A 19,867-nucleotide genomic window follows, 5' to 3' on the forward strand; every position below is an offset into this window, starting at 1 on the left:
ACCTTCATCGTTTAGATCTGTCGTGAAGTTCACGGAATTCATCACAGGTAAGAGTGTGTTTATATCTTGTGTTTATGTATGCTGTAGACTCATCTGCAGGTACTTTAAATGTTATTGTTGCGAGTTTATTGTATGCCAGGGATTCAATTAGCAAATGTACTCATCTGTTGCATTTAATCACAAGTGTTGCGGGAATTAGTAGATGTTCAGTTTAGCCTGTAAACAAATCAGTGTTTGTCCTGGCTTGTTTTAAATCCCCTCGTGCGTGAAGCCATTTTTTGGATTGATTTTTATGAATTATGATATTGTCTTTTTCGAAAACACAAAGCCTCATAAATAATACAAAATCAAGCTATCAGTGGGTCACTACTTTTATGTAACACTAAAAACTGTTCATTTCTAACAAGGGTTCCAAATCTGACGTCTAGAAACTTCATTTCTAACAATCTGACGTCTGCATGACATAAGTCTGTCTTTTTATACTTTGGATGAGGCAGACACACAATAGCTCTTTCACATCAGCTGTGTTCTTGACTTGACATGGATTACTTGTCATCCTCTTATAATGAGATGAGGAGCTGTGTGTTTGTTCACCGGGTTGTCATGCCCTTGTTATATTGCCGTCTTCAGCCAATGTATCAAATAAAATAGGAAATTAATGAATACACTAATAAACAGAAACAAAAATGTTGTATATATAAAATAAATGTGTGCAGTGCTGGTCGAAAGTTTGTGAACCCTTTAGAATTTTCGATATTTCTGCATAAATATGACCCAACTGATCATCAGATTTTCACACGTCCTGAAAGATGAGAAAGAGAATCCAATCAAACAAATGAGACAAATATGGACTTTGACTTAGCCATTCCAAAACATTAACTTTGTTCTTCTTCAACTATTCTCTGGAAGAACGACTTACAGGTGCATCTCATTAAATTAGAATGTCATGGAAAAGTTCATTTATTTCAGTAATTCAACTCAAATTGTGAAACTTGTGTATTAAATAAATTCAATGCACACGGACTGAAGTAGTTTAAGTCTTGGTTCTTTTAATTGTGATGATTTTGGCTCACATTCAACAAAAACCCACCAATTCACTATCTCAACAAATTAGAATACTTCATAAGACCAATTAAAAAAATATATATATATTTTGAGTGAATTGTTGGCCTTCTGGTAAGCATGTCTATTTACTTTATATGTACTCAATACTTGGTAGGGGCTCCTTTTGCTTTAATTACTGCCTCAGTTCAGCATGGCATGGAGGTGAGCAGTCTGTGGCACTGCTGAGGTGGTATGGAAGTCCAGGTTCCTTTGACAGTGGCCTTCATCTCATCTGCAAGGCCATTTTGGTCTCTTGTTTCTCATTTTCCTCTTGACAATACCCCATAGATTCTCTATGGGGTTCAGGTCTGGTAAGTTTGCTGGCCAGTCAAGCACACCAACACCATGGTCATTTAACCAACTTTTGGCGCTTTTGGCAGTGTGGGCAGGTGCCAAATCCTGCTGGAAAATGAAATCAGCATCTTTAAAAAGCTGGTCAGCAGAAGGAAGCATGAAGTGCTCTACAATTTCTTGGTAAACGGGTGCAGTGACTTTGGTTTTCAAAAACACAGTGGACCAACACCAGCAGATGACATTGCACCCCAAATCATCACAGACTGTGGAAACTTAACACTGGACATCAAGCAACTTGGGCTATGAGCTTCTCCACCCTTCCTCCAGACTCTAGGACCTTGGTTTCCAAATGAAATACAAAACTTCTCTCATCTGAAAAGAGGACTTTGGACCACTGGCCAACAGTCCATTTCTTCTCCTTAGCCCAGGTAAGATGCCTCTGACGTTGTCTGTGGTTCAAATTCTTGAATCTATTTTGCCTGACAAGCCTCTCAAGGCTGCGGTTCTCTCGGTAGGTTGTGCATCTTTTTCTTCCACACTTTTTCCTTCCACTCAACTTTTTTGTTACCATGCTTGGATACAGCACTCTGTGAACAGCCAGCTTCTTTGGCAATGAATGTTTGTGGCTTACCCTCCTTGTGAAGGGTGTCAATGATTGTCTTCTGGACAACTGTCAGATCAGCAGTCTTCCCAATGATTGTGTAGCCTAGTGAACCAAACTGAGAGACCATTTTGAAGGCTCAAGAAACCTTTGCAGGTGTTTTGAGTTGATTAGCTGATTGTCACCATATTATAATTTGTTGAGATAGTGAATTGGTGGGTTTTTGTTAAATGTGAGCCAAAATCATCACAATTAAAAGAATATCTAATACACGAGTTTCACGATTTGAGTTGAATTACTGAAATAAATGAACTTTTCCACAACATTCTAATTTATTGAGATGCACCTGTATGTGCTTGGGGTTGTTATCTTGATGCATGACCCATTTTCTCTTGAGATTCAGTTTTTGGACATATATTTTCCTTTCGAATTTGCTAGTGTAATTCAGCAAAGCAGGCCCGAACCATGATATCATTACAGTTCTTATGCTTGAATGCAATGTTTTTCTTTCTCCAAACATAATGCTTCTCATTTAAACCCCAAAAAGTTCTATTTTGGTCTCATCCGTCCACAAGACATTTCTCCAATAGGCCTCTGGCTTGTCCTCATCATGTTTAGCAAACTGCAGATGGGCAGCAGTGGTTTTTGGAGAGCAGTGGCTTTCTTCTTGCAACTCTGCTATACACATCATGGTTGTTCAGTGATCTCCTGATGGTGGACTCATGAACATTAACATTAGCTAATGTAAGAAAGGCCTTGGCCTTGCTTAGGAATTACCCTGGGGTACTTTGCAACCTTGTGGAATGGAGTGATCTTTGTTGGTCTACCATTCCTGGGGAGTATAACAGTGGTCTTGAATTAACTCCATTTGTAAACAATCTGTCTGACTGTGGATTTGTGGAGTTCAAAGTCCTTAGAGATAGTTTTGTAACCTTTTCCAGCCTGATGAGCAACAACAACTCTTTTTCTGAGGTCCTCAGAGATCTTGTTTCTTTGTGCCATGATTCACTTTCACAAACTTAATCAGACTTTGATAGATCCCTGTTCTTTAAATAAAACAGGGCAGGCACCGACACCTGATAGTCATTCCAGTGACTGTAAACATCTCTTAATAGACGGACTCTAATTTTGCCTTCAAATTATCTGCTAAACCTAGAGATTCACATACTTTTGCCACTCACAGATATGTAATATTGGATCATTTTACTCAAAAAATAAATGGACCAATAACTAAAATGAATGCATAACTTGAAATAAAATAAATGCTAAACATTAACTGAACTGAAATATTTAATTTCTTATTTTATATTTAACTTGTACTAGAACTTGTAACCAAAATTAAAACTGAAAAAAAAAAAATAAAATAAAAATCAATAAAAATCAATCAATCAATCAATCAATCAGTAATAAATCATATGTGACACTGGACCACAAATTCACAAAATTGCTTTGAAAGCTGTCCAAATTAAGTGTTTAGCAATGCATATTACTAATCAAAAATTAAGTTTTGATATATTTACAGTAGAAAATTTACAAAATATCTTCATGGAACAAGATTTTTACTTAATATCCTAATGATTTTTGGCATAATTTTGACCTATACAATGTATTGTGGTCCAGGGTCACATATACACATAAATAAAAATACTAAAAATGACAAAAACAACAGAATTACGAAGACTTTAGCTAAAATTAAAATGAAAACAAAAAATATAAAAGTAAAAAACTATAATAGTATCTCAATGATACTACAATCATGCACACATATATTTACAGTGCGTACTACTGTATAATTTTATTTATAAATATACATATACTGTATATAATAATAAAAATGACCAAAAATCTAAATATTGAGAAAATTGTCTGTAAAGTTGTCCAAATGAAGTTCTTAGCAATGCATATTACTAATCAAAAATTAAGTTTTGGTAGGAATGTACAAAATATCTTAATGGAACATAATCTTTACTTAATATCCTAATGATTTTTGGCATATTTTGATTAATTTTGACCCACACAATTGGCTACTGAACCATTTTAAAGAACATTTTAAAAATCTAAAAACCTTTTCTGCATTTGAAAGGTTCAATGGATGTTCAAGGTTCTTCATGGAATCATTGATGCCAATAAAGAACCTTTATTTTTAAGAGTGTATTTAGATATATTCATAAAATGTTTATGTTACATAATATATCTAGAATATGTGTAAGATGAACATTGTGATATAAAGTTTTAATGTGAACACACATGCATTTACAACAATAACCACAAGAGGACAGTATTCTACTTTTTCAGACATTCACACAGCATTAATACAGAAAGGTTTCTCTAATTGATATGAAAGGTCTGGAAGGTGCGCATCTGTTTCAGGTTTTATTTGATTGATTCTTTTATTTCTGTGTCCATGTATTTAAAGACAATTTCAATTAATTCATGTCCTCATTTAAAATAATCCCTTGGTTGTAAAGTGTGTCACTCTATGTACTGGACTATTAAGATTGTTCACTTACATTTAACAAAAAAATACCTGCACATTTGTAATAAGGCATAATCATAATCTAAACATGTAAATATTGTTATGAAATGCAAAACTGCATCCTCACAGAGTTTCTATTTAAACTTTACCATAGTAAGTCTTCACAGTTAACGTAGGCCTACCTGTTTTCTTCCTGCATCTCAAGTCTTCAAAGTCCAGGAGAGACATCTTCACAAAGTTTGCATGTTTTCAAAGCCTTTTTGGGACACAGTGTCCCAAAGTAGATTTACCTTCAATAACCATTTATTAAATCTCTCCCCCATTAAAGTCACAAGCTCCCAAGAGCTGGCTGCATTAATCCTGATTACACGCTGTCAAGCGGAGGAAACGGGGTCTATGTGTCAAGTGTGTCATCGAGAGATGTTTTATCCTCATCTGCATCTTTCTATCTTGTCAGTTAAAGGCGGGAGAACCCAAAGAGTGAACATCAGGAGATGAGTTTGAGCGCTGCTAGTGTAGGGACCGCTTTAGAGATAGAGCAAAAGAGGGTCTTAGAGGGTCCAACACGGACATGAGTTTTTGAGGTGCGGAGTGAACCGGGCACATGGAGCGGAGCGGTAGAAGAGCCAGCGGCTCCATCAAACGGGCCTCCATCAAACGCTCAGCATCAGGGTCACAGAAGGTAAGAGCGTCTACTGCTTTAGGGATATTTAAGGCTGTTACCTTGAATTTGATTTGGGGCGCTAGAGGTGAGTGAAATGAGTGAAATGTGTTCTTCTTTATGAGGAAAGTCAAGTGTATGTAACATAGGTATTCACAGCAGGGTTATTTTAGTTAACTAAAACTGTAACTTAAAATTTAAAACCATTTTCACTTAGATTTTCATAACAAAAAAATAAAATTATCCTTAACTGAAATGAAATAAAATATAAACATTTTAAACTATTTCATTTTGAACTACTTTCAACTAGTTTTTGTTTAGTTTAAATATTAAAATAACAAAAACTACAGCTAAATAGACAATTAAAAAAAAATATTCAAACATACTAAAAAAATAAACAAAAATATATATATATATATATATATATATATATATATATATGTATGTATATGTATGTATGTATGTATGTATGTATGTATAAAATCTAACTCAAAATATTAACAAAAAGTACATTTGGGATACTTTTACAGATTCACATGTTTATATCTCAGTTAAAGAGTTTAGTCTTCGTCCAATCAGCTTTAAGAATGTAAAAGATTGGAAAGGACCCGACCAATCAGTTTGGGCTACATTTTTTTATAATTCTTTCCAGTTTTTTCAATATTACATTCATAATGAACTTCAAATGCAAAATCAGTGTTGCTTGTTATTATTTCTTTATATATTTTTGTGCTTTTTAATGTAAGCTTCAGCTTTGTAAATTAAATTATATTATGTTATATTATATAGGAATATATTATATATATAGGATATATGTATTCTATTCTATTCTATTCTATTACATTACGTTACATTACATTACATTATATTATTATACTTTTTTGGTTGTTGTTTTATACAATTTTTATATATTATTGCTATTATGTGTGATATATTTTACAAAGCTGAAAGCCTCATGCAGAAACAATACAAAAACTGTTATTATATTATATGATATTTTATTATATTATATTATATTATATTATATTATATTATATTATATTATATTATATTATATTATATTATATTAATTGCTCTCACTGCATTTTACACTTATATTTACACCTTTGCTGAACTATTTGCAAAGGGATAATGTGAAAAATTAAATTTCAATAATTTTTTTAATTTAATTCTTAAATAATTAAAAAAAAAAAAAATCCCTCTTTTAAACTTGCTGATTATCTTTACAGTTGTGGCTTTAACCGCCCGTTCCTAAGCATATTTAACTTATATTATATTATATTATATTATATGAATTGCTCTCACTGCATTTTACACTTATATTTACACCTTTGCTGAAATATTTGCAAAGGGATAATGTGAAAAATTAATTTACAATTTTTTAATTTAATTTTGAAATAATAAAAACAAAAAACAAAACAAACAAAAAAAATCCCTCTTTTAAACTTGCTGATTTTCTTTACAGTTGTGGCTTTAACCACGACCGTTCCTAAGCAAATGTAACTTATGTTATGTTATGTTATGTTATGTTATATTTTTATATTTTTATTATAATGATTATGGTTGTTGTTGTTGTTGTTTTATACAGTTTTTAAATATCACAGCTATTATGTGTGATATATTTTAAAAAGATGAAAGCCTCAAGCAGAAACAATACAAAAACTTTTACATTATATTATTTTATAATTATAATTTTTTATGGTTGTTGTTGTTGTTTTATACAATTTTTAAATGTTACTGCTATAATGTGTGATATATTCTACAAAGCTGAAAGCCTCAAGCAGAAACAATACAGAAACTGTTTTATATTATATTGTATTGTATTGTATTGTATTATATTATATTATATTACATTACATTACATTATATTAATTGCTCTCATTGCAGTTTCTACTTATATTTACACCTTTGCTAAACTGTTTGCAAAGGGATAATGTGAAAAAAAATATTTCTAAATAAAATAATAATAATAATAATAATATAAAATCCCTCTTTTAAACTTGCTGATTATCTTTACAGTTGTGGCTTTAACCACGCCCGTTCCTACGAATCTGAAAAGCAAATTTAACTTGTTACAATGTTGCAAAACATGAAGTTGAGATGCATTATATAAAACAGATTTGCATTTTTAAGTCTCTTACTATCCTAAATCCTACTCATAATGATCACAAGAGAAAGCAAAAGGGCGGTTCCAGCACAATCAATGCAACTTTCTCCGGCAGCACCAGAATGAGCAGCACCTCTGTGATTTGATGCTCCTCCGCTGCCTCTAATCCCCCATAATGCCCAGTATGAGAACCAGCAGCTGGGCAAGATTAAGCACTTTACCTCCCTACTTTCAAATGTCTGCTTTCATGTGATTATGTGACTGAAAATATAGCCTTCAGAACTGCCCAAGGAATCAAATATATCCTTACAATGGTAGACTTTTGCTCATGTTGAGTGCTGTACTTTGGACTGATGTAATACATGTAGGAGTTGTTAAAGTAAGCAAGTTTACTCAGTATCTTCCAGTATCGGGTAGAGGTCAGATTGCATAAATCCAGTTCTTGTGAGGGATTACGAACCTTACAAGTGAGTGATTAGTGAATAAATGTAATCATAAGTAATACTGGTATTATTTTCTGTCAGTGAAGTAAGAAGGGATTTTTCATTGAAAAAGATGAGTGCACATGCAAATAGACGTGCCAACACAATTTAGTGGGTTGTTTGTGCAGTCTGAGTGGATGAGGAAAGAATGGCATGATTGTTACTAAAACACTTTCTTTGGCATTTTCATGCATCCAAAATTTACAGTAATTTCTTTTTTTGTGCTCTGCCCCTTCCCCCTCTCTTAAAGACAAAAACACTCTCACATAAACATAGTTGTCTAAAAAATGTGTCTTATGACTTAGAAATCTCAAGGCTAATCAGTGACATGTTGGTCTCATGTGATGATGGCTAACTGGATTTTCAAACCCTCAGAGACAATGAGTCTTTTTAGAGGCAGAGCAATAAGGGGAAAGCACTGTTTTAAAAAGGTTAAGCATGTTAAACTTACCCAGAAGTCCACAGACCTATTGTCTATAGACCTAGTATAACCTCTATAAAACTTAAAACTAAAAATGAAGATGCAAAGTATTGGATTGGCAAATATCAGAACAATGTTTGATACCGCTTAGCTGCCGCTAATAAATATATATTTGTCTCTCTTTTGCTAAATATTTATTGATAATGGACGGGTGGATGAATGGAAAGACAGACAGATGGACGAACGTATGGACGGACAGACAGACAGATGGACAGAAAGACAGATAGATACATAGACAGACAGACAGACAGATAGACAGACAGATAGATAGATAGATAGACGGATGGACAGACATGCAGATAGACAGATAGACAGACAGACAGATAGATAGATAGATAGATAGATAGATAGATAGACAGACAGACAGTCAGACGGATGGACAGACAGAGATAGACAGATAGATAGATAGATAGATGGACAGACAGACAGATAGATAGATAGATAGACAGACAGACAGACAGACATACAAATACATATAGACAGACAGACAGACTAGATAGACAGACAGACAGACAGACGGATGGACAGACAGACAGATGGATGGACAGATAGATATAGATAGATAGATAGATAGATAGGTAGATAGATAAGTAGGTAGATAGATAGGTAGACGGACGGACGGACGGACAGAAAGACGGATGGACAGACAGACAGATGTATGGACAGACAGATAGACAGACGGACGGATGGACAGAAAGACAGACAGATGGATAGATAGATAGATAGATAGATAGATAGATAGATAGATAGACAGACAGTTGGACGGATGGACAGACAGACAGACAGACAGACAGACGGTTGGAGAGACAGACAGACGGATGGACAGACAAATGGACGGATAGATAGATAGATAGGCAGACAGACAGATAGACAGACAAATAAATAGATAGACAGACAGATAGATAGATAGATAGACAGACAGACAGACAGATAGATAGATAGATAGATAGATAGATAGATAGATAGATAGATAGATAGATAGATAGTGGATAGATAGATGGACAGACAGACAGACAGATAGATAGATAGATAGATAGATAGATAGATAGATAGATAGACGGATGGACGGACAGACAGACAGACAGATAGATAGATAGATAGATAGATAGATAGACAGACAGACAGATAGATAGACAATTTTAAATATACATTAAGTGTTTTTTAAAAGGTTGTGAATTGAACTGTGAGCACAAGTCAAATCCCACACTGCTCATTAGTTCTAAGGAATGGGTCACCGGACTGTTTCCCTCTCATGTGATCTTCAATGTCTAGTTTTGGAAAGGCTCATACAATTCATGAAGTGTATGAATGGGCAATGCTATATCTACATTTCAGAAAGTATGTATTTACTGTATTTACCGTATTTTTGTGGGTTCTGTGTTTACTATGTGAAAATGCAAACTATGGGAAAGATTTGCATAAACATTTAATCTGATTTCCCCATTTCAGCTCTCACAAATCGCAGCTGCAATCCTATTTATGAACAATCGCCTTTTTAGTTGAGCAACAACGTGTGAGATGACTATGTGGAAAGTCTCAATAGTGTTGATTGTTGCCAGGTTTGTGATAGGCCTTGTTAATTTGAGCAAGAAAATCAGATTTTTCCTCCTAGAGAGCTTTTGTGCATTTCCTGAGCAAAAACTCAAACAAAGCTGATGAGTGCTCAGCGGATTTGAGTTTTAATTGCTGTGGATAATGAGTTTAAACAAGCCGAAATAAGTGCGTCATACTGGCTGAACTACTGCAGTGGCAAGAACCCTTTGTCTTCAAGAGATTTAATTACCAATAGTCCATGTGCGTTTTGACGACAGCACTGAATTGCTGAAATAGTGAGATAGTTGAGGAAAGAACCCTTTGAAAACCACTTTAAACCAATGATCTAAACATATCTATTTGACCCATAAAGGGTCAAATAGACATCTTTATTTAGGTGTAATCTCCCCATGTTTTCAATGGATGACAAGGCAACCCTGCTGATAGATTTTAAACCAGCCCAGTGTGGTTATATAGTTTTCTGCTCTGTTTTGAGGACATTTTTAAGTTGGTCATGCTAATAGACCCTAGCAAACACCAACTGATTATTTACTTTTTTCCAACTACTGGTCACTTCATAAAACTCAACTTCAAATTATAACTTCTCAAATCAACTGATAAAACATCTACTAAGTAGACTTTCTCACTCTAATGATGAGGTTAAAGCCTCAGCGTCATCAGTTCTTAGACATGATTGTTAGTCCGTCAGAACCGTTTTTCCACCCACAACATGGTTTGTAAAAATAGAGATTAACAACAATTAGTGTTGGATGACCTTGCCCCCAACTGGAGTCCTGTCATGTCTCTTTTCAAAAGAATGCCTGCGCCCAATTCTCTCAATTATGCAAATTGGGCTTGAAATCAAAGTGGTCGGAGGAGGGTGACACTTTCAAAAGGAAAACTTTGGTGAGTTCCCATTCCTGTCCGTTTCTAGATACAAACCTGACTCTCTACATCAACTTGCAAGAAGTGTTTGAGGTAGAAAAGTCGCCTCGAAAGGTTTTCTGAGCTTAAGACGTGTGCTTCATGGGGGCTGTGAAGCTATCAAAGTAGATTTGTTGTGCTTTGCTCCAGCGAGGGATGAAAATACCCTGTGGGCAAGGAGAGAGGGGTCATGGGACTCCCAAAAGGATTACCTTGAACTGGAGTCATGGGACGTGCCCCGAACAAAGAGCCTGCTCACATGCTCATCATATGAACAGCCCCTCATAAAGTGATGAAGTTTCATGTCTTGTGGGATTCATTGGGCGCCAGCGCTCTAGGAAGGAGCACCCCTTGCCAGTGGAGCTCCAGGAGGGACACCGATGCCAAAAGTTTCTCTTTGGCACCGTCTTAATTTCGATTAGAGGCTCTACAGGTAGGACCCCTGCTAGCTAACACTGGGTGACCAGAAGGAACTCATGGATCCGTGGTCTATTGATGTGATGATGGGATAGGAATGATCAGGATTGGGATTATATTGAAATTTAAGATGAGAATCATTTTAATTGTTATTTTGTTTTTCCTGAAGCAGCAACAGTTTTTTTCCAATTGTTTTTTTTTGCAAAAAAAAATTTAAGTGACGAACTTTCTAAACTATGAATTTATTGCTTTATACTTACAATTGTGCAATGGAAAACCGTGGTTTTTGTGGGCTTCTAACTTGTTCTGCGTATCTTACCTTGGCTAATGTTTTGGGACTGATTTTTCAGAGATTTACCTCAAAAGCTTTCGTCTTCATTAGGGCTGAACCAATAACAAAAGCCTAGACAGATATTGCTTTGAACCAAAGGTTATTTTCGTCCAGCGCTGGAGCACAAATCTGGTACGGCAGAATCTTTTTCGAAAGCTAAAATGTTGGTGGGTTTCCATGGCACTTTCTCAGAACAAAAAAAAAAAGAGATGAATAACTGTGGTTCGGAGCACTCTAATTTGCTATGCACTAATAATTTCAGGCAAAACAGGCTATAGCCTCTACACATCTTTACACAAGCAACAGTTGCTTTGCAGTTCTAGTAGCTGACTATCAGAACTGTAAAAGACCAGCTTTATTTTTGTACTGGTATATTCCTAAAAGTACACTTAATGGAGAACAAATTCTTTTCACCAGAGTCTCCATAGGTAATCACTTAAGACATTTGCCATGTACATATTCTCTCTTCTATGTGTTTTGTGCATCTATGAGTTGTGCCAACTGTACCACTCATACTTTAGTAAGGATTATCATCGCAAAGAGGATTTACTCTTTTCACTCTGGGCAAACTCAAGGGACTAAAAGCAGTTCTTGCTGTAAATGATTTTATACATACATTAACATGGTTGAATGGTACATTGAATATGTGTAATGTGGGAGCTTTGCTCCTGTAATAGCCAAACCAAACTATTTTATTTCATTTTACTTTAATAATATGAATTGTCAAACTTTAACATCAATATACAGAGACTTGATGGCTTATTTACTGTCTTTTCTTGTCTGTTTCTTAGGGCCAGAAAGCTTGGATTGAGAAAATCTTTCACAAAAGAGAATGTATCCACATATTTCCAGCCAAGGACCCAACACGGTGAGCTTTTCTATTTTGAACAATTTCAAAACAACACGCAACTACATATAATGACACCATTGTGCGAGACAAATTACCTCTATGACTCATTCTGTTTTGAGGCTTTTTCGACTCTTATGTAATGAGGGGTGATGTGTGACATCATAAGCCCTTTCACAGATCACTGTGTGGGCATGTTTCAAGGCTGGGTGCGAGGGGACCGGTGAAGTTCAGTCCACCACACTTCCTGTGGGTGGAGGGATGCCAGGGTGTGCACTGATGCATGTACCCATTGAACACTAACCGTAGTTTAGACACAGCCCTGATAGGTGGTCTATGTGCACAGAAAAAATAGACAATACTCTCAAAACGATTATTTCCATGATGAAATACCAGTTAATTGAGTTATGTAAGCAACATCCTGTTGCATGCAAAAAAACAAACTACCAGCATTATTTCTGCTCTAATTTTCCCCAGGTGCGCCTGTGGTTATTTAGTGACTCAGCACACGGTCATTCCGGCAAGCACCAACAAGCCAGAAGAGAACCAGCTTGTGCAAGTGGACCCTCCTCAAGAGAAATGGTCGGCAGTCAGACATACCCAGACTGCCCCTACCGACGCCTATGGCACCATTGAATTTCAAGGAGGAGGATTTATCAACAAAGCCATGGTATTTTGAACGTTATAGGGTGAATTTACTAACTAGTTATGTTACTGCACCTAGTATTTTGAGCAAAATCCTGAGTCTCGTTTGAAGGGCAATAAAAAATCCTCTTGAGAGAGTCCAAATATCCGACCAAAAACTGTTACATAATTGTAAGAAAATACTGAAATAAACATATTTCATTTGAGAACAACCGTTAAATCTAGTATTAATCTTATAATTTAATATCACTTACAGTATATTCGGGTGTCATATGATACTAAGCCGGACAGCTTGCTGCATCTCATGGTGAAGGAATGGCAGTTGGAGTTGCCCACGCTGCTTATTTCAGTTCATGGTGGCCTCCAGAACTTTGACCTGCAGCCCAAACTCAAGCAGGTTTTTGGGAAAGGCTTGATCAAGGCTGCCGTGACCACCGGAGCATGGATCTTCACTGGTGGAGTCAGCACTGGTGGGTATTTATTCTCTACAATAGGAATAGGCAACTCTGGTTCTGGAGGGCCACTGTCCTGCAAAGTTTAGCTCCATCTAAACATCTAACCAAAGTCTTCAGGATCACTAGAAAAGAAGTGCTTAATTGGGGTAGATCTAAATTCTGCAGCACAGTGGTCCTTATCTCTGGTCTACAAGTACAATTCCATTCCACACTGGTTGAAATCAATATACTGTCTACAACAGGGATAGGCAACTCTGGTTCTGGAGGGCCACTGTCCTGCAAAGTTTAGCTCCATCTAAACATCTAACCAAAGTCTTCAGGATTACTAGAAAAGAAGTGCTTAATTAGAGTAGATCTAAATTCTGCAGAACAGTGGTCCTTATCCCTGGTCTACAAGTACAATTCCATTCCACATGGTTGAAATCAATATACTGTCTACAGCAGGGATAGGCAGCTCCGGTTCTGGAGGGCCACTGTCTTGATAAGTTTAGCTCCGTCTATAATTAAACATACCTGAAACATCTAACATCTAAGTATTCAGGATCACTAGAAAATGTTTAATTAGGATCAAGCTAAATTCTGCAGGACAGTGGTCCTTATCCCTGGTCTGCAAGTATGATTCCAGTCCACATGGTTGAAATCAATATACTGTCTACAACAGGGATGGGCAACTCCGGTTCTGGAGGGCCACTGTCCTGCAAAGTTGAGCTTCATCTATAATCAAATATACCTGAAACATCTAACCAAAGTCTTCAGGATTACAAGAAAGGAAGTGTTTAATTAGGGTAGAGATAAATTCCACTAGCTCCTCATTGCAGAACACAAGATCCAAGGGACGAGGTTGGATCCACATCTAGGGGGTGGAGATGGGTAGGTTTAGGGATATGTAAGGTGGGAGAAGTTGGATCTGGATCCAACCTCACCCCCTTGTGTTCTGCAGTGAGTCCAAAAGTACGATTCCAGTCCACATGGTTGAAATCACTTGGATCCAACATTTGGATCCATATTCAATTTGGTTTCCTGAGAAATATGTGACCCTGGACCACAAAACCAGTCTTAAGTCGCTGGGGTTTATTTGTAGCAATAGCCAAAAATACATTGTATGGGTCAAAATTATTGATTTTTCTTTTATGGCAAAAATTATTAGGAAATTAAGTAAAGATCATGTTCCATTAAGATATTTTGTAAAATTCCTACTGTAAATGTATGGAAACTTAATTTTTGATTAGCAATATACATTGTTAAGAACATTATTTGAAGAACTTTAAAGGTGATTTTCTCAATATTTAGATTTTTTTGCACCCTCAGATTCCTGATTTTTAAATAGTTGTATCTCGACCAAATATTGTCCTATCCTAACAAACCATACATCGATGAAAAGCTTATTTATTCAGCTTTCATATGATGTATAAATCTCAATTTTGAAAAAATTACCCTTACGACTGGTTTTGTGATCCAGGGTCACATATGTGATTGGATTGATATCAGGTGTAGTTAAGATGGTTTCCTAATCTTTTTTATATTCCCTTCATAATGTAGGAGTGATCCGGCACGTTGGAGATGCTTTGAAGGATCACTCTTCTAAATCCAGAGGGAAGGTCTGTGCTATAGGCATTGCTCCATGGGGAATCCTAGAGAGCAAAGAGGATCTAATTGGAAAAGATGTAAGCGTAAACTATCGATGTATAATATAAGGCATGATAGTGCCTTCTAAGGTGCTACGCTATATCATCTAACAGTAGAAGCTTCATACGTGTCCACTGAGCATCCACATTATGTTCCTTTTCAGGTGAACAAACCATACCAGGCCATTTCCAATCCTCTGAGCAAACTCGCCGTTCTCAACAATAGCCACTCGCACTTCATTCTATCCGATAATGGCACATGTGGGAAATACGGGGCAGAGGTGAAACTACGCAGGCAGTTGGAGAAACACATCTCCCTTCAGAAGATTAACACGCGTAAGTGCGGTACCATCAGCAAATCTTATCTGCTTTAGGTCTAATGTACCTCTGATCCTACAAGGGCACATTTGAAAGCTTGCTAAGGGTTTGAATGACAAGATATATCCTGATTATCAGTAATGGGGTTCATGCGGTCAGGGTCCAGTGGAAATATGCTCCATGCCATTCCAGATTTGATCAAGGTTTTGGTGTCTGTGACCTGTGGGTTTCCCTTTGTCATCCTATGCCTGGAGCTCGTGATAAGGCAGGGACAGCAAAGGGAGGCTCAGCTGTCACCACTCACATCGTCATCTGGGATCAGACCTGGGAGAGTCAAATTAAAATGATTGTACTCCCCACTTCTCTGACTTTTAAATACCTCTCCTTTTGTTAATCACAAAAGGGCTTTTTGATTTCTAATGTGCATGCATTTGGAGTAATTGAAAACAAGATTTAAAACACAAAACACCCAAAAGGCTCAAACATTAAGGCTAATGTTTTGTAATAGTATTATATTGATATGTGCGCAATCCCTGTCCCAACAAATTTATCAATACATTTAGGTAAGTGAATAGCTTTTTTCTGTGTATGCATGTTAGGACTGGGCCAGGGTGTACCTGTGGTGTGTCTGATTGTGGAGGGGGGTCCCAATGTGATCTCGATTGTCCTGGAAAGCCTGCGCGAGGAACCGCCTGTGCCTGTAGTGGTCTGTGATGGCAGTGGTCGAGCCTCCGACATAATTTCTTTCGCCCACAAATACTCTGAGATTGAAGGGTGAGTATTAATAGTCATTATCACACAGATCTCTTGAATACTTGATTCTAGTATATCAATTGTGACATTCTGTGTTCAAATGTTGGCCCTCAAAGGGGTCCTGATACCTCTGTAGGGGTTTGCATTATCCCATACATTTCTAGTACTGACCCATCTTTAATAGAAAGACTGAGAATCAATTTTCAAAACTATTCATTATCACAACTGAATTGTATTTTTTAGACTGGTAAACGAGGACGCAAAAGAGCAACTGCTGGTCACCATCCAGAAAACCTTTAACTACAACAAAATGCAGTCAGGGCAAATTCTGCTTATGGTCATTGAATGCATGAAGAAGAGGGAGTTGGTAAGTATCTACAGTGATATAAGATCATGTAACAGTCGTAAACCAACATCCATCAACACAAACCCACTCTCATTTTCTTCCCTGATAAAAAACTGCTTAAACCAGCCTAAGATAGTCTAAGTGTGTCTCTCATTCTGGTCAGATCTTCTTGTTGACCCTGGACCACAAAACCAGTCTTAAGTAGCACGGGTATATTTGTAGCAATAGCCAACAACACATTGTATGGGTCAAAATTATCGATTTTTCTTTTATGCCAAAAATCTTTAGGATATTAAGTAAAGATCATGTTCCATGAAGATATTTAGTAAATTTTCCACCATAAATATATCAAATCTTAATTTTCGATTAGTGATATGCATTGCTAAGAACTTCATTTGGACAAATTTACAGGTGATTTTCTCAATATTTTGATTTTTTTTTTTTGCACCCTTAATTTCCAGATTTTCAAATAGCTATATCTCTGCTAAATATTGCCCTATCCTAACAATACCATACATCAATGTAGCTCATTTATTCAGTTATTTCAATTACAAAAATTGACCCTTATGACTGGTTTTGTGGTCCAGGGTCACATACAAAAAGAACAATGCTAAAAATGTTTTATGAATATGTTCTTTGCACAAACTTTCATCAATAAACATTTCTATTCATTATTCATTTTGTCATGTGTCTTTATTCATGTGTTTCTCTCTCATATATCAACCTGCATTTGCTCCCATATCACATTGCATCTTTTCATATACATAAGCATTTAGCAGATGCTCTTATCAGGAGCAACCAGTCCTTAGCTTCACACATAAGGGCATTGTGATTAACAGATTGCAAGTGCTTTCAGACTCCATATGTTAGAACAGGCTTCACAATCACTATATACTTGCCTATAGACTATACATTACTTACAGGATGACCCAGTGCACTCTGGGAGCTTGGTTAATGGTAATATTTGTGCCGATGCAGCTTTAACTGGGGCTAAGTGATGTGTTAAGTATTTGTAATACTGCCTCAGGACAGGAGATAATCTGTTGCTCTATACATCTGGACTAGGATCAGTGTAGTGCCACCTGTTCTTGCCGACCAGCTACATTCATTCACCCTGTTCCTGAATATGAACAGATGGGGGGAGGGAGGGTGGATCCATTTTTCTCTAATCCACACTGAACATCTCCACTTATTTCAGTGATATCACCTCACGTTGTCTGGCATTAGATAAGCTAATGGCCTTCCACAACAGTGTTTTTGCAAGAAATGCTAATGCTAATGTGTGTTAAGCGCTCAAATGTCCACATATGTATATATATAAAGCCTTTGGGTTATATAAGGTACATTCAACATACAAAGACGGCTATTAAATATTACTGTTGATAGCTTAGCAGATGCAAGCATACTATAGTGTTTCCCTTAAACCAAGATATTAAACATGAAATGAACTAGCATTCATTCTTAAAATATTACAAAGTGTTCAATTTAAGATGTCGCCCCTCTCATTGCAGCCATGAGGTACTAATCTAACTGCCCAGACTCCACCGTAAGTCTCTCATTAGCAATGCATGCTAACACTCAGGAATGTCTTGGAGCAGGGCTACTCATCCATGCCAACGTGATTACATTTAAGATTAACGTACATGTGACTGCCACTTCGAGATAACTGCATTTGATACTAGACCTCTTAAACAAGGAAAGCAGTATATCTTGATTTGAGAGCAAAATAAGCTAGTTATACAGAGTGTGAACAAGACATTCTTGCTAACGCTAATAAAATTAGGCAAAACATTCATCCTAAGAACACATTTTCCATTCATTTCCAAAACAGTAATTCATTCATCGTCCTCACCCAAAATAAATGCATGAAAGTATCTATACAATTAAGGTCAAAAGATTACATACACCTTGCAGAATCAACAAAATACAAAAAATAAAAAGGATCATACAATATGCATGTTATTTTTAATTTAGTACAGACCTGAATAAGACATTTCACAGAAAAGATGTTTACATATAGTCCATAAGAGAAAATAATAGTTGAATTTATAAAAATGACCCCGTTCAAAAGTTTACATGCACTTGATTCTTAATACTGTGTTGTTACCTGTTGATCCACAGCTGTGTGTGTTTGTGTGTTTTTAGTGATAGTTGTTCATGTTTGTCCTGAACAGTTAAAAAGCCCACCGTTCTTCAGAAAAAAATCTTCAGGTCCCACAAATTCCTTGGTTTTTAAGCATTTTTGTATATTTTAACCTTTTCCAACAATGACTGTATGATTTTGAGGTCCATCTTTTCACACTGAGGACAACCGAGGGACTCATACGCAACTATTACAGAAGGTTGAAATAGTCACTGATGCTCCAGAAGGAAAAATTATGCACCAAGAACTGGGGGTGTAAACTTTTGAACAGAATGAAGATGTGTACATTTTTATTATTTTGCCTAAATATAATATTTTTTTCATTTAGTACTGCCCTTCAGAAGCTACAGAAGACAGTTGCATGTTTCCCAGAAGACAAAATAAGTTAAATTTACCATGATCTTCAAATTTAAAAAGCTTTCACCCCCCAGCTCTTAATGCACTGTTTCCTTCTGATGCATTACAGTGAGCATTTGCATCTTCTGTAATAGTCACATATGAGTCCCTCCGTTGCCCTCACTGTGAAATTATGGATCTTAAAGGTCAGTACTAAATAAAAAATAACATGCATTTTGTATGATCCCTCTTATTTTGGGAAAATAATTAACATTAGGCAGATTCTGCAAGGTGTATGTAAACTTTTGACCTCAACTGTATATTAAAGTTTTCCTGCCCCATCTAACTTCGTATGTGTAGATAACAGTCTTTCGAATGGGCGCTGAGGGACAAGACGACATTGAAATGGCTATCCTCACTGCGTTACTTAAAGGTATCGTGAGTATGCAGACCTTCTGAAATACCACCGATTTGGTTTATGGTTAGAAATGAACTATAATGTGTTTGTTGTAATTCAGGAACAAATGCATCAGCTCCAGATCAGCTGAGCTTGGCTCTGGCTTGGAACAGAGTGGATATAGCACGCAACCAAATTTTTGTGTATGGACACAATCTACCAGTACGTAAAATATGTGCCTTGTTTCCAAAATTATACCCATGAAATAATAAAATTGAGTCCTTTCTTAAAATAAAATGTTTGTTTTCATAGCCTGCGAGCGCCCTCGCTAGTGCCATCTCCACTAGCGCAGCACCATCTCAAGAAAAGCCGAAAGGAGCAACTCAACGAATCAAAGGAAAGCCCAGAGGAAAAAAGGGCAAAGGAGGCAAAGCCAAACCAGAACAACCAGAGGAAACTGACCCCAGAAAGTTAGAATTACTCAACTGGGTAAGACAGTGCAACCCGTCTGCTCCTCATGTCATTCCAACACATTCCAGAACACAAATTTAGATATTTTTGATGAAATCTGAGAGCTTTCTGATCCTGCAT

General features: G+C 36.4%; 1 protein-coding gene across 3 annotated transcripts in view; it reads left to right on the plus strand.

The window, feature by feature from the left end:
* The window catches only part of LOC127156819 (transient receptor potential cation channel subfamily M member 1), a 28,403-nt gene that overhangs the window by 109 nt on the left and 8,427 nt on the right, over nt 1–19,867 (plus strand). Inside the window, exons 1-11 of one of the 3 annotated variants that reach the window (XM_051099901.1) lie at nt 4,819–5,157; nt 12,203–12,279; nt 12,736–12,928; nt 13,160–13,373; nt 14,898–15,022; nt 15,148–15,319; nt 15,901–16,075; nt 16,298–16,421; nt 19,240–19,312; nt 19,398–19,498; nt 19,589–19,765. In XM_051099901.1, coding sequence (XP_050955858.1) covers nt 5,080–5,157; nt 12,203–12,279; nt 12,736–12,928; nt 13,160–13,373; nt 14,898–15,022; nt 15,148–15,319; nt 15,901–16,075; nt 16,298–16,421; nt 19,240–19,312; nt 19,398–19,498; nt 19,589–19,765 — 1,509 coding nt within the window. In that variant the 5' untranslated portion in view covers nt 4,819–5,079. Of the gene's footprint in view, nt 48–4,818; nt 5,158–10,576; nt 11,097–12,202; nt 12,929–13,159; nt 13,374–14,897; nt 15,023–15,147; nt 15,320–15,900; nt 16,076–16,297; nt 16,422–19,239; nt 19,313–19,397; nt 19,499–19,588; nt 19,766–19,867 lie in introns of those variants that run through there. The other 2 variants (XM_051099903.1, XM_051099902.1) reach the window with 2 other exon arrangements.

The sequence above is a fragment of the Labeo rohita genome, chromosome 25, assembly GCF_022985175.1.
Source record: "Labeo rohita strain BAU-BD-2019 chromosome 25, IGBB_LRoh.1.0, whole genome shotgun sequence".
NCBI lineage: Eukaryota > Metazoa > Chordata > Actinopteri > Cypriniformes > Cyprinidae > Labeo > Labeo rohita.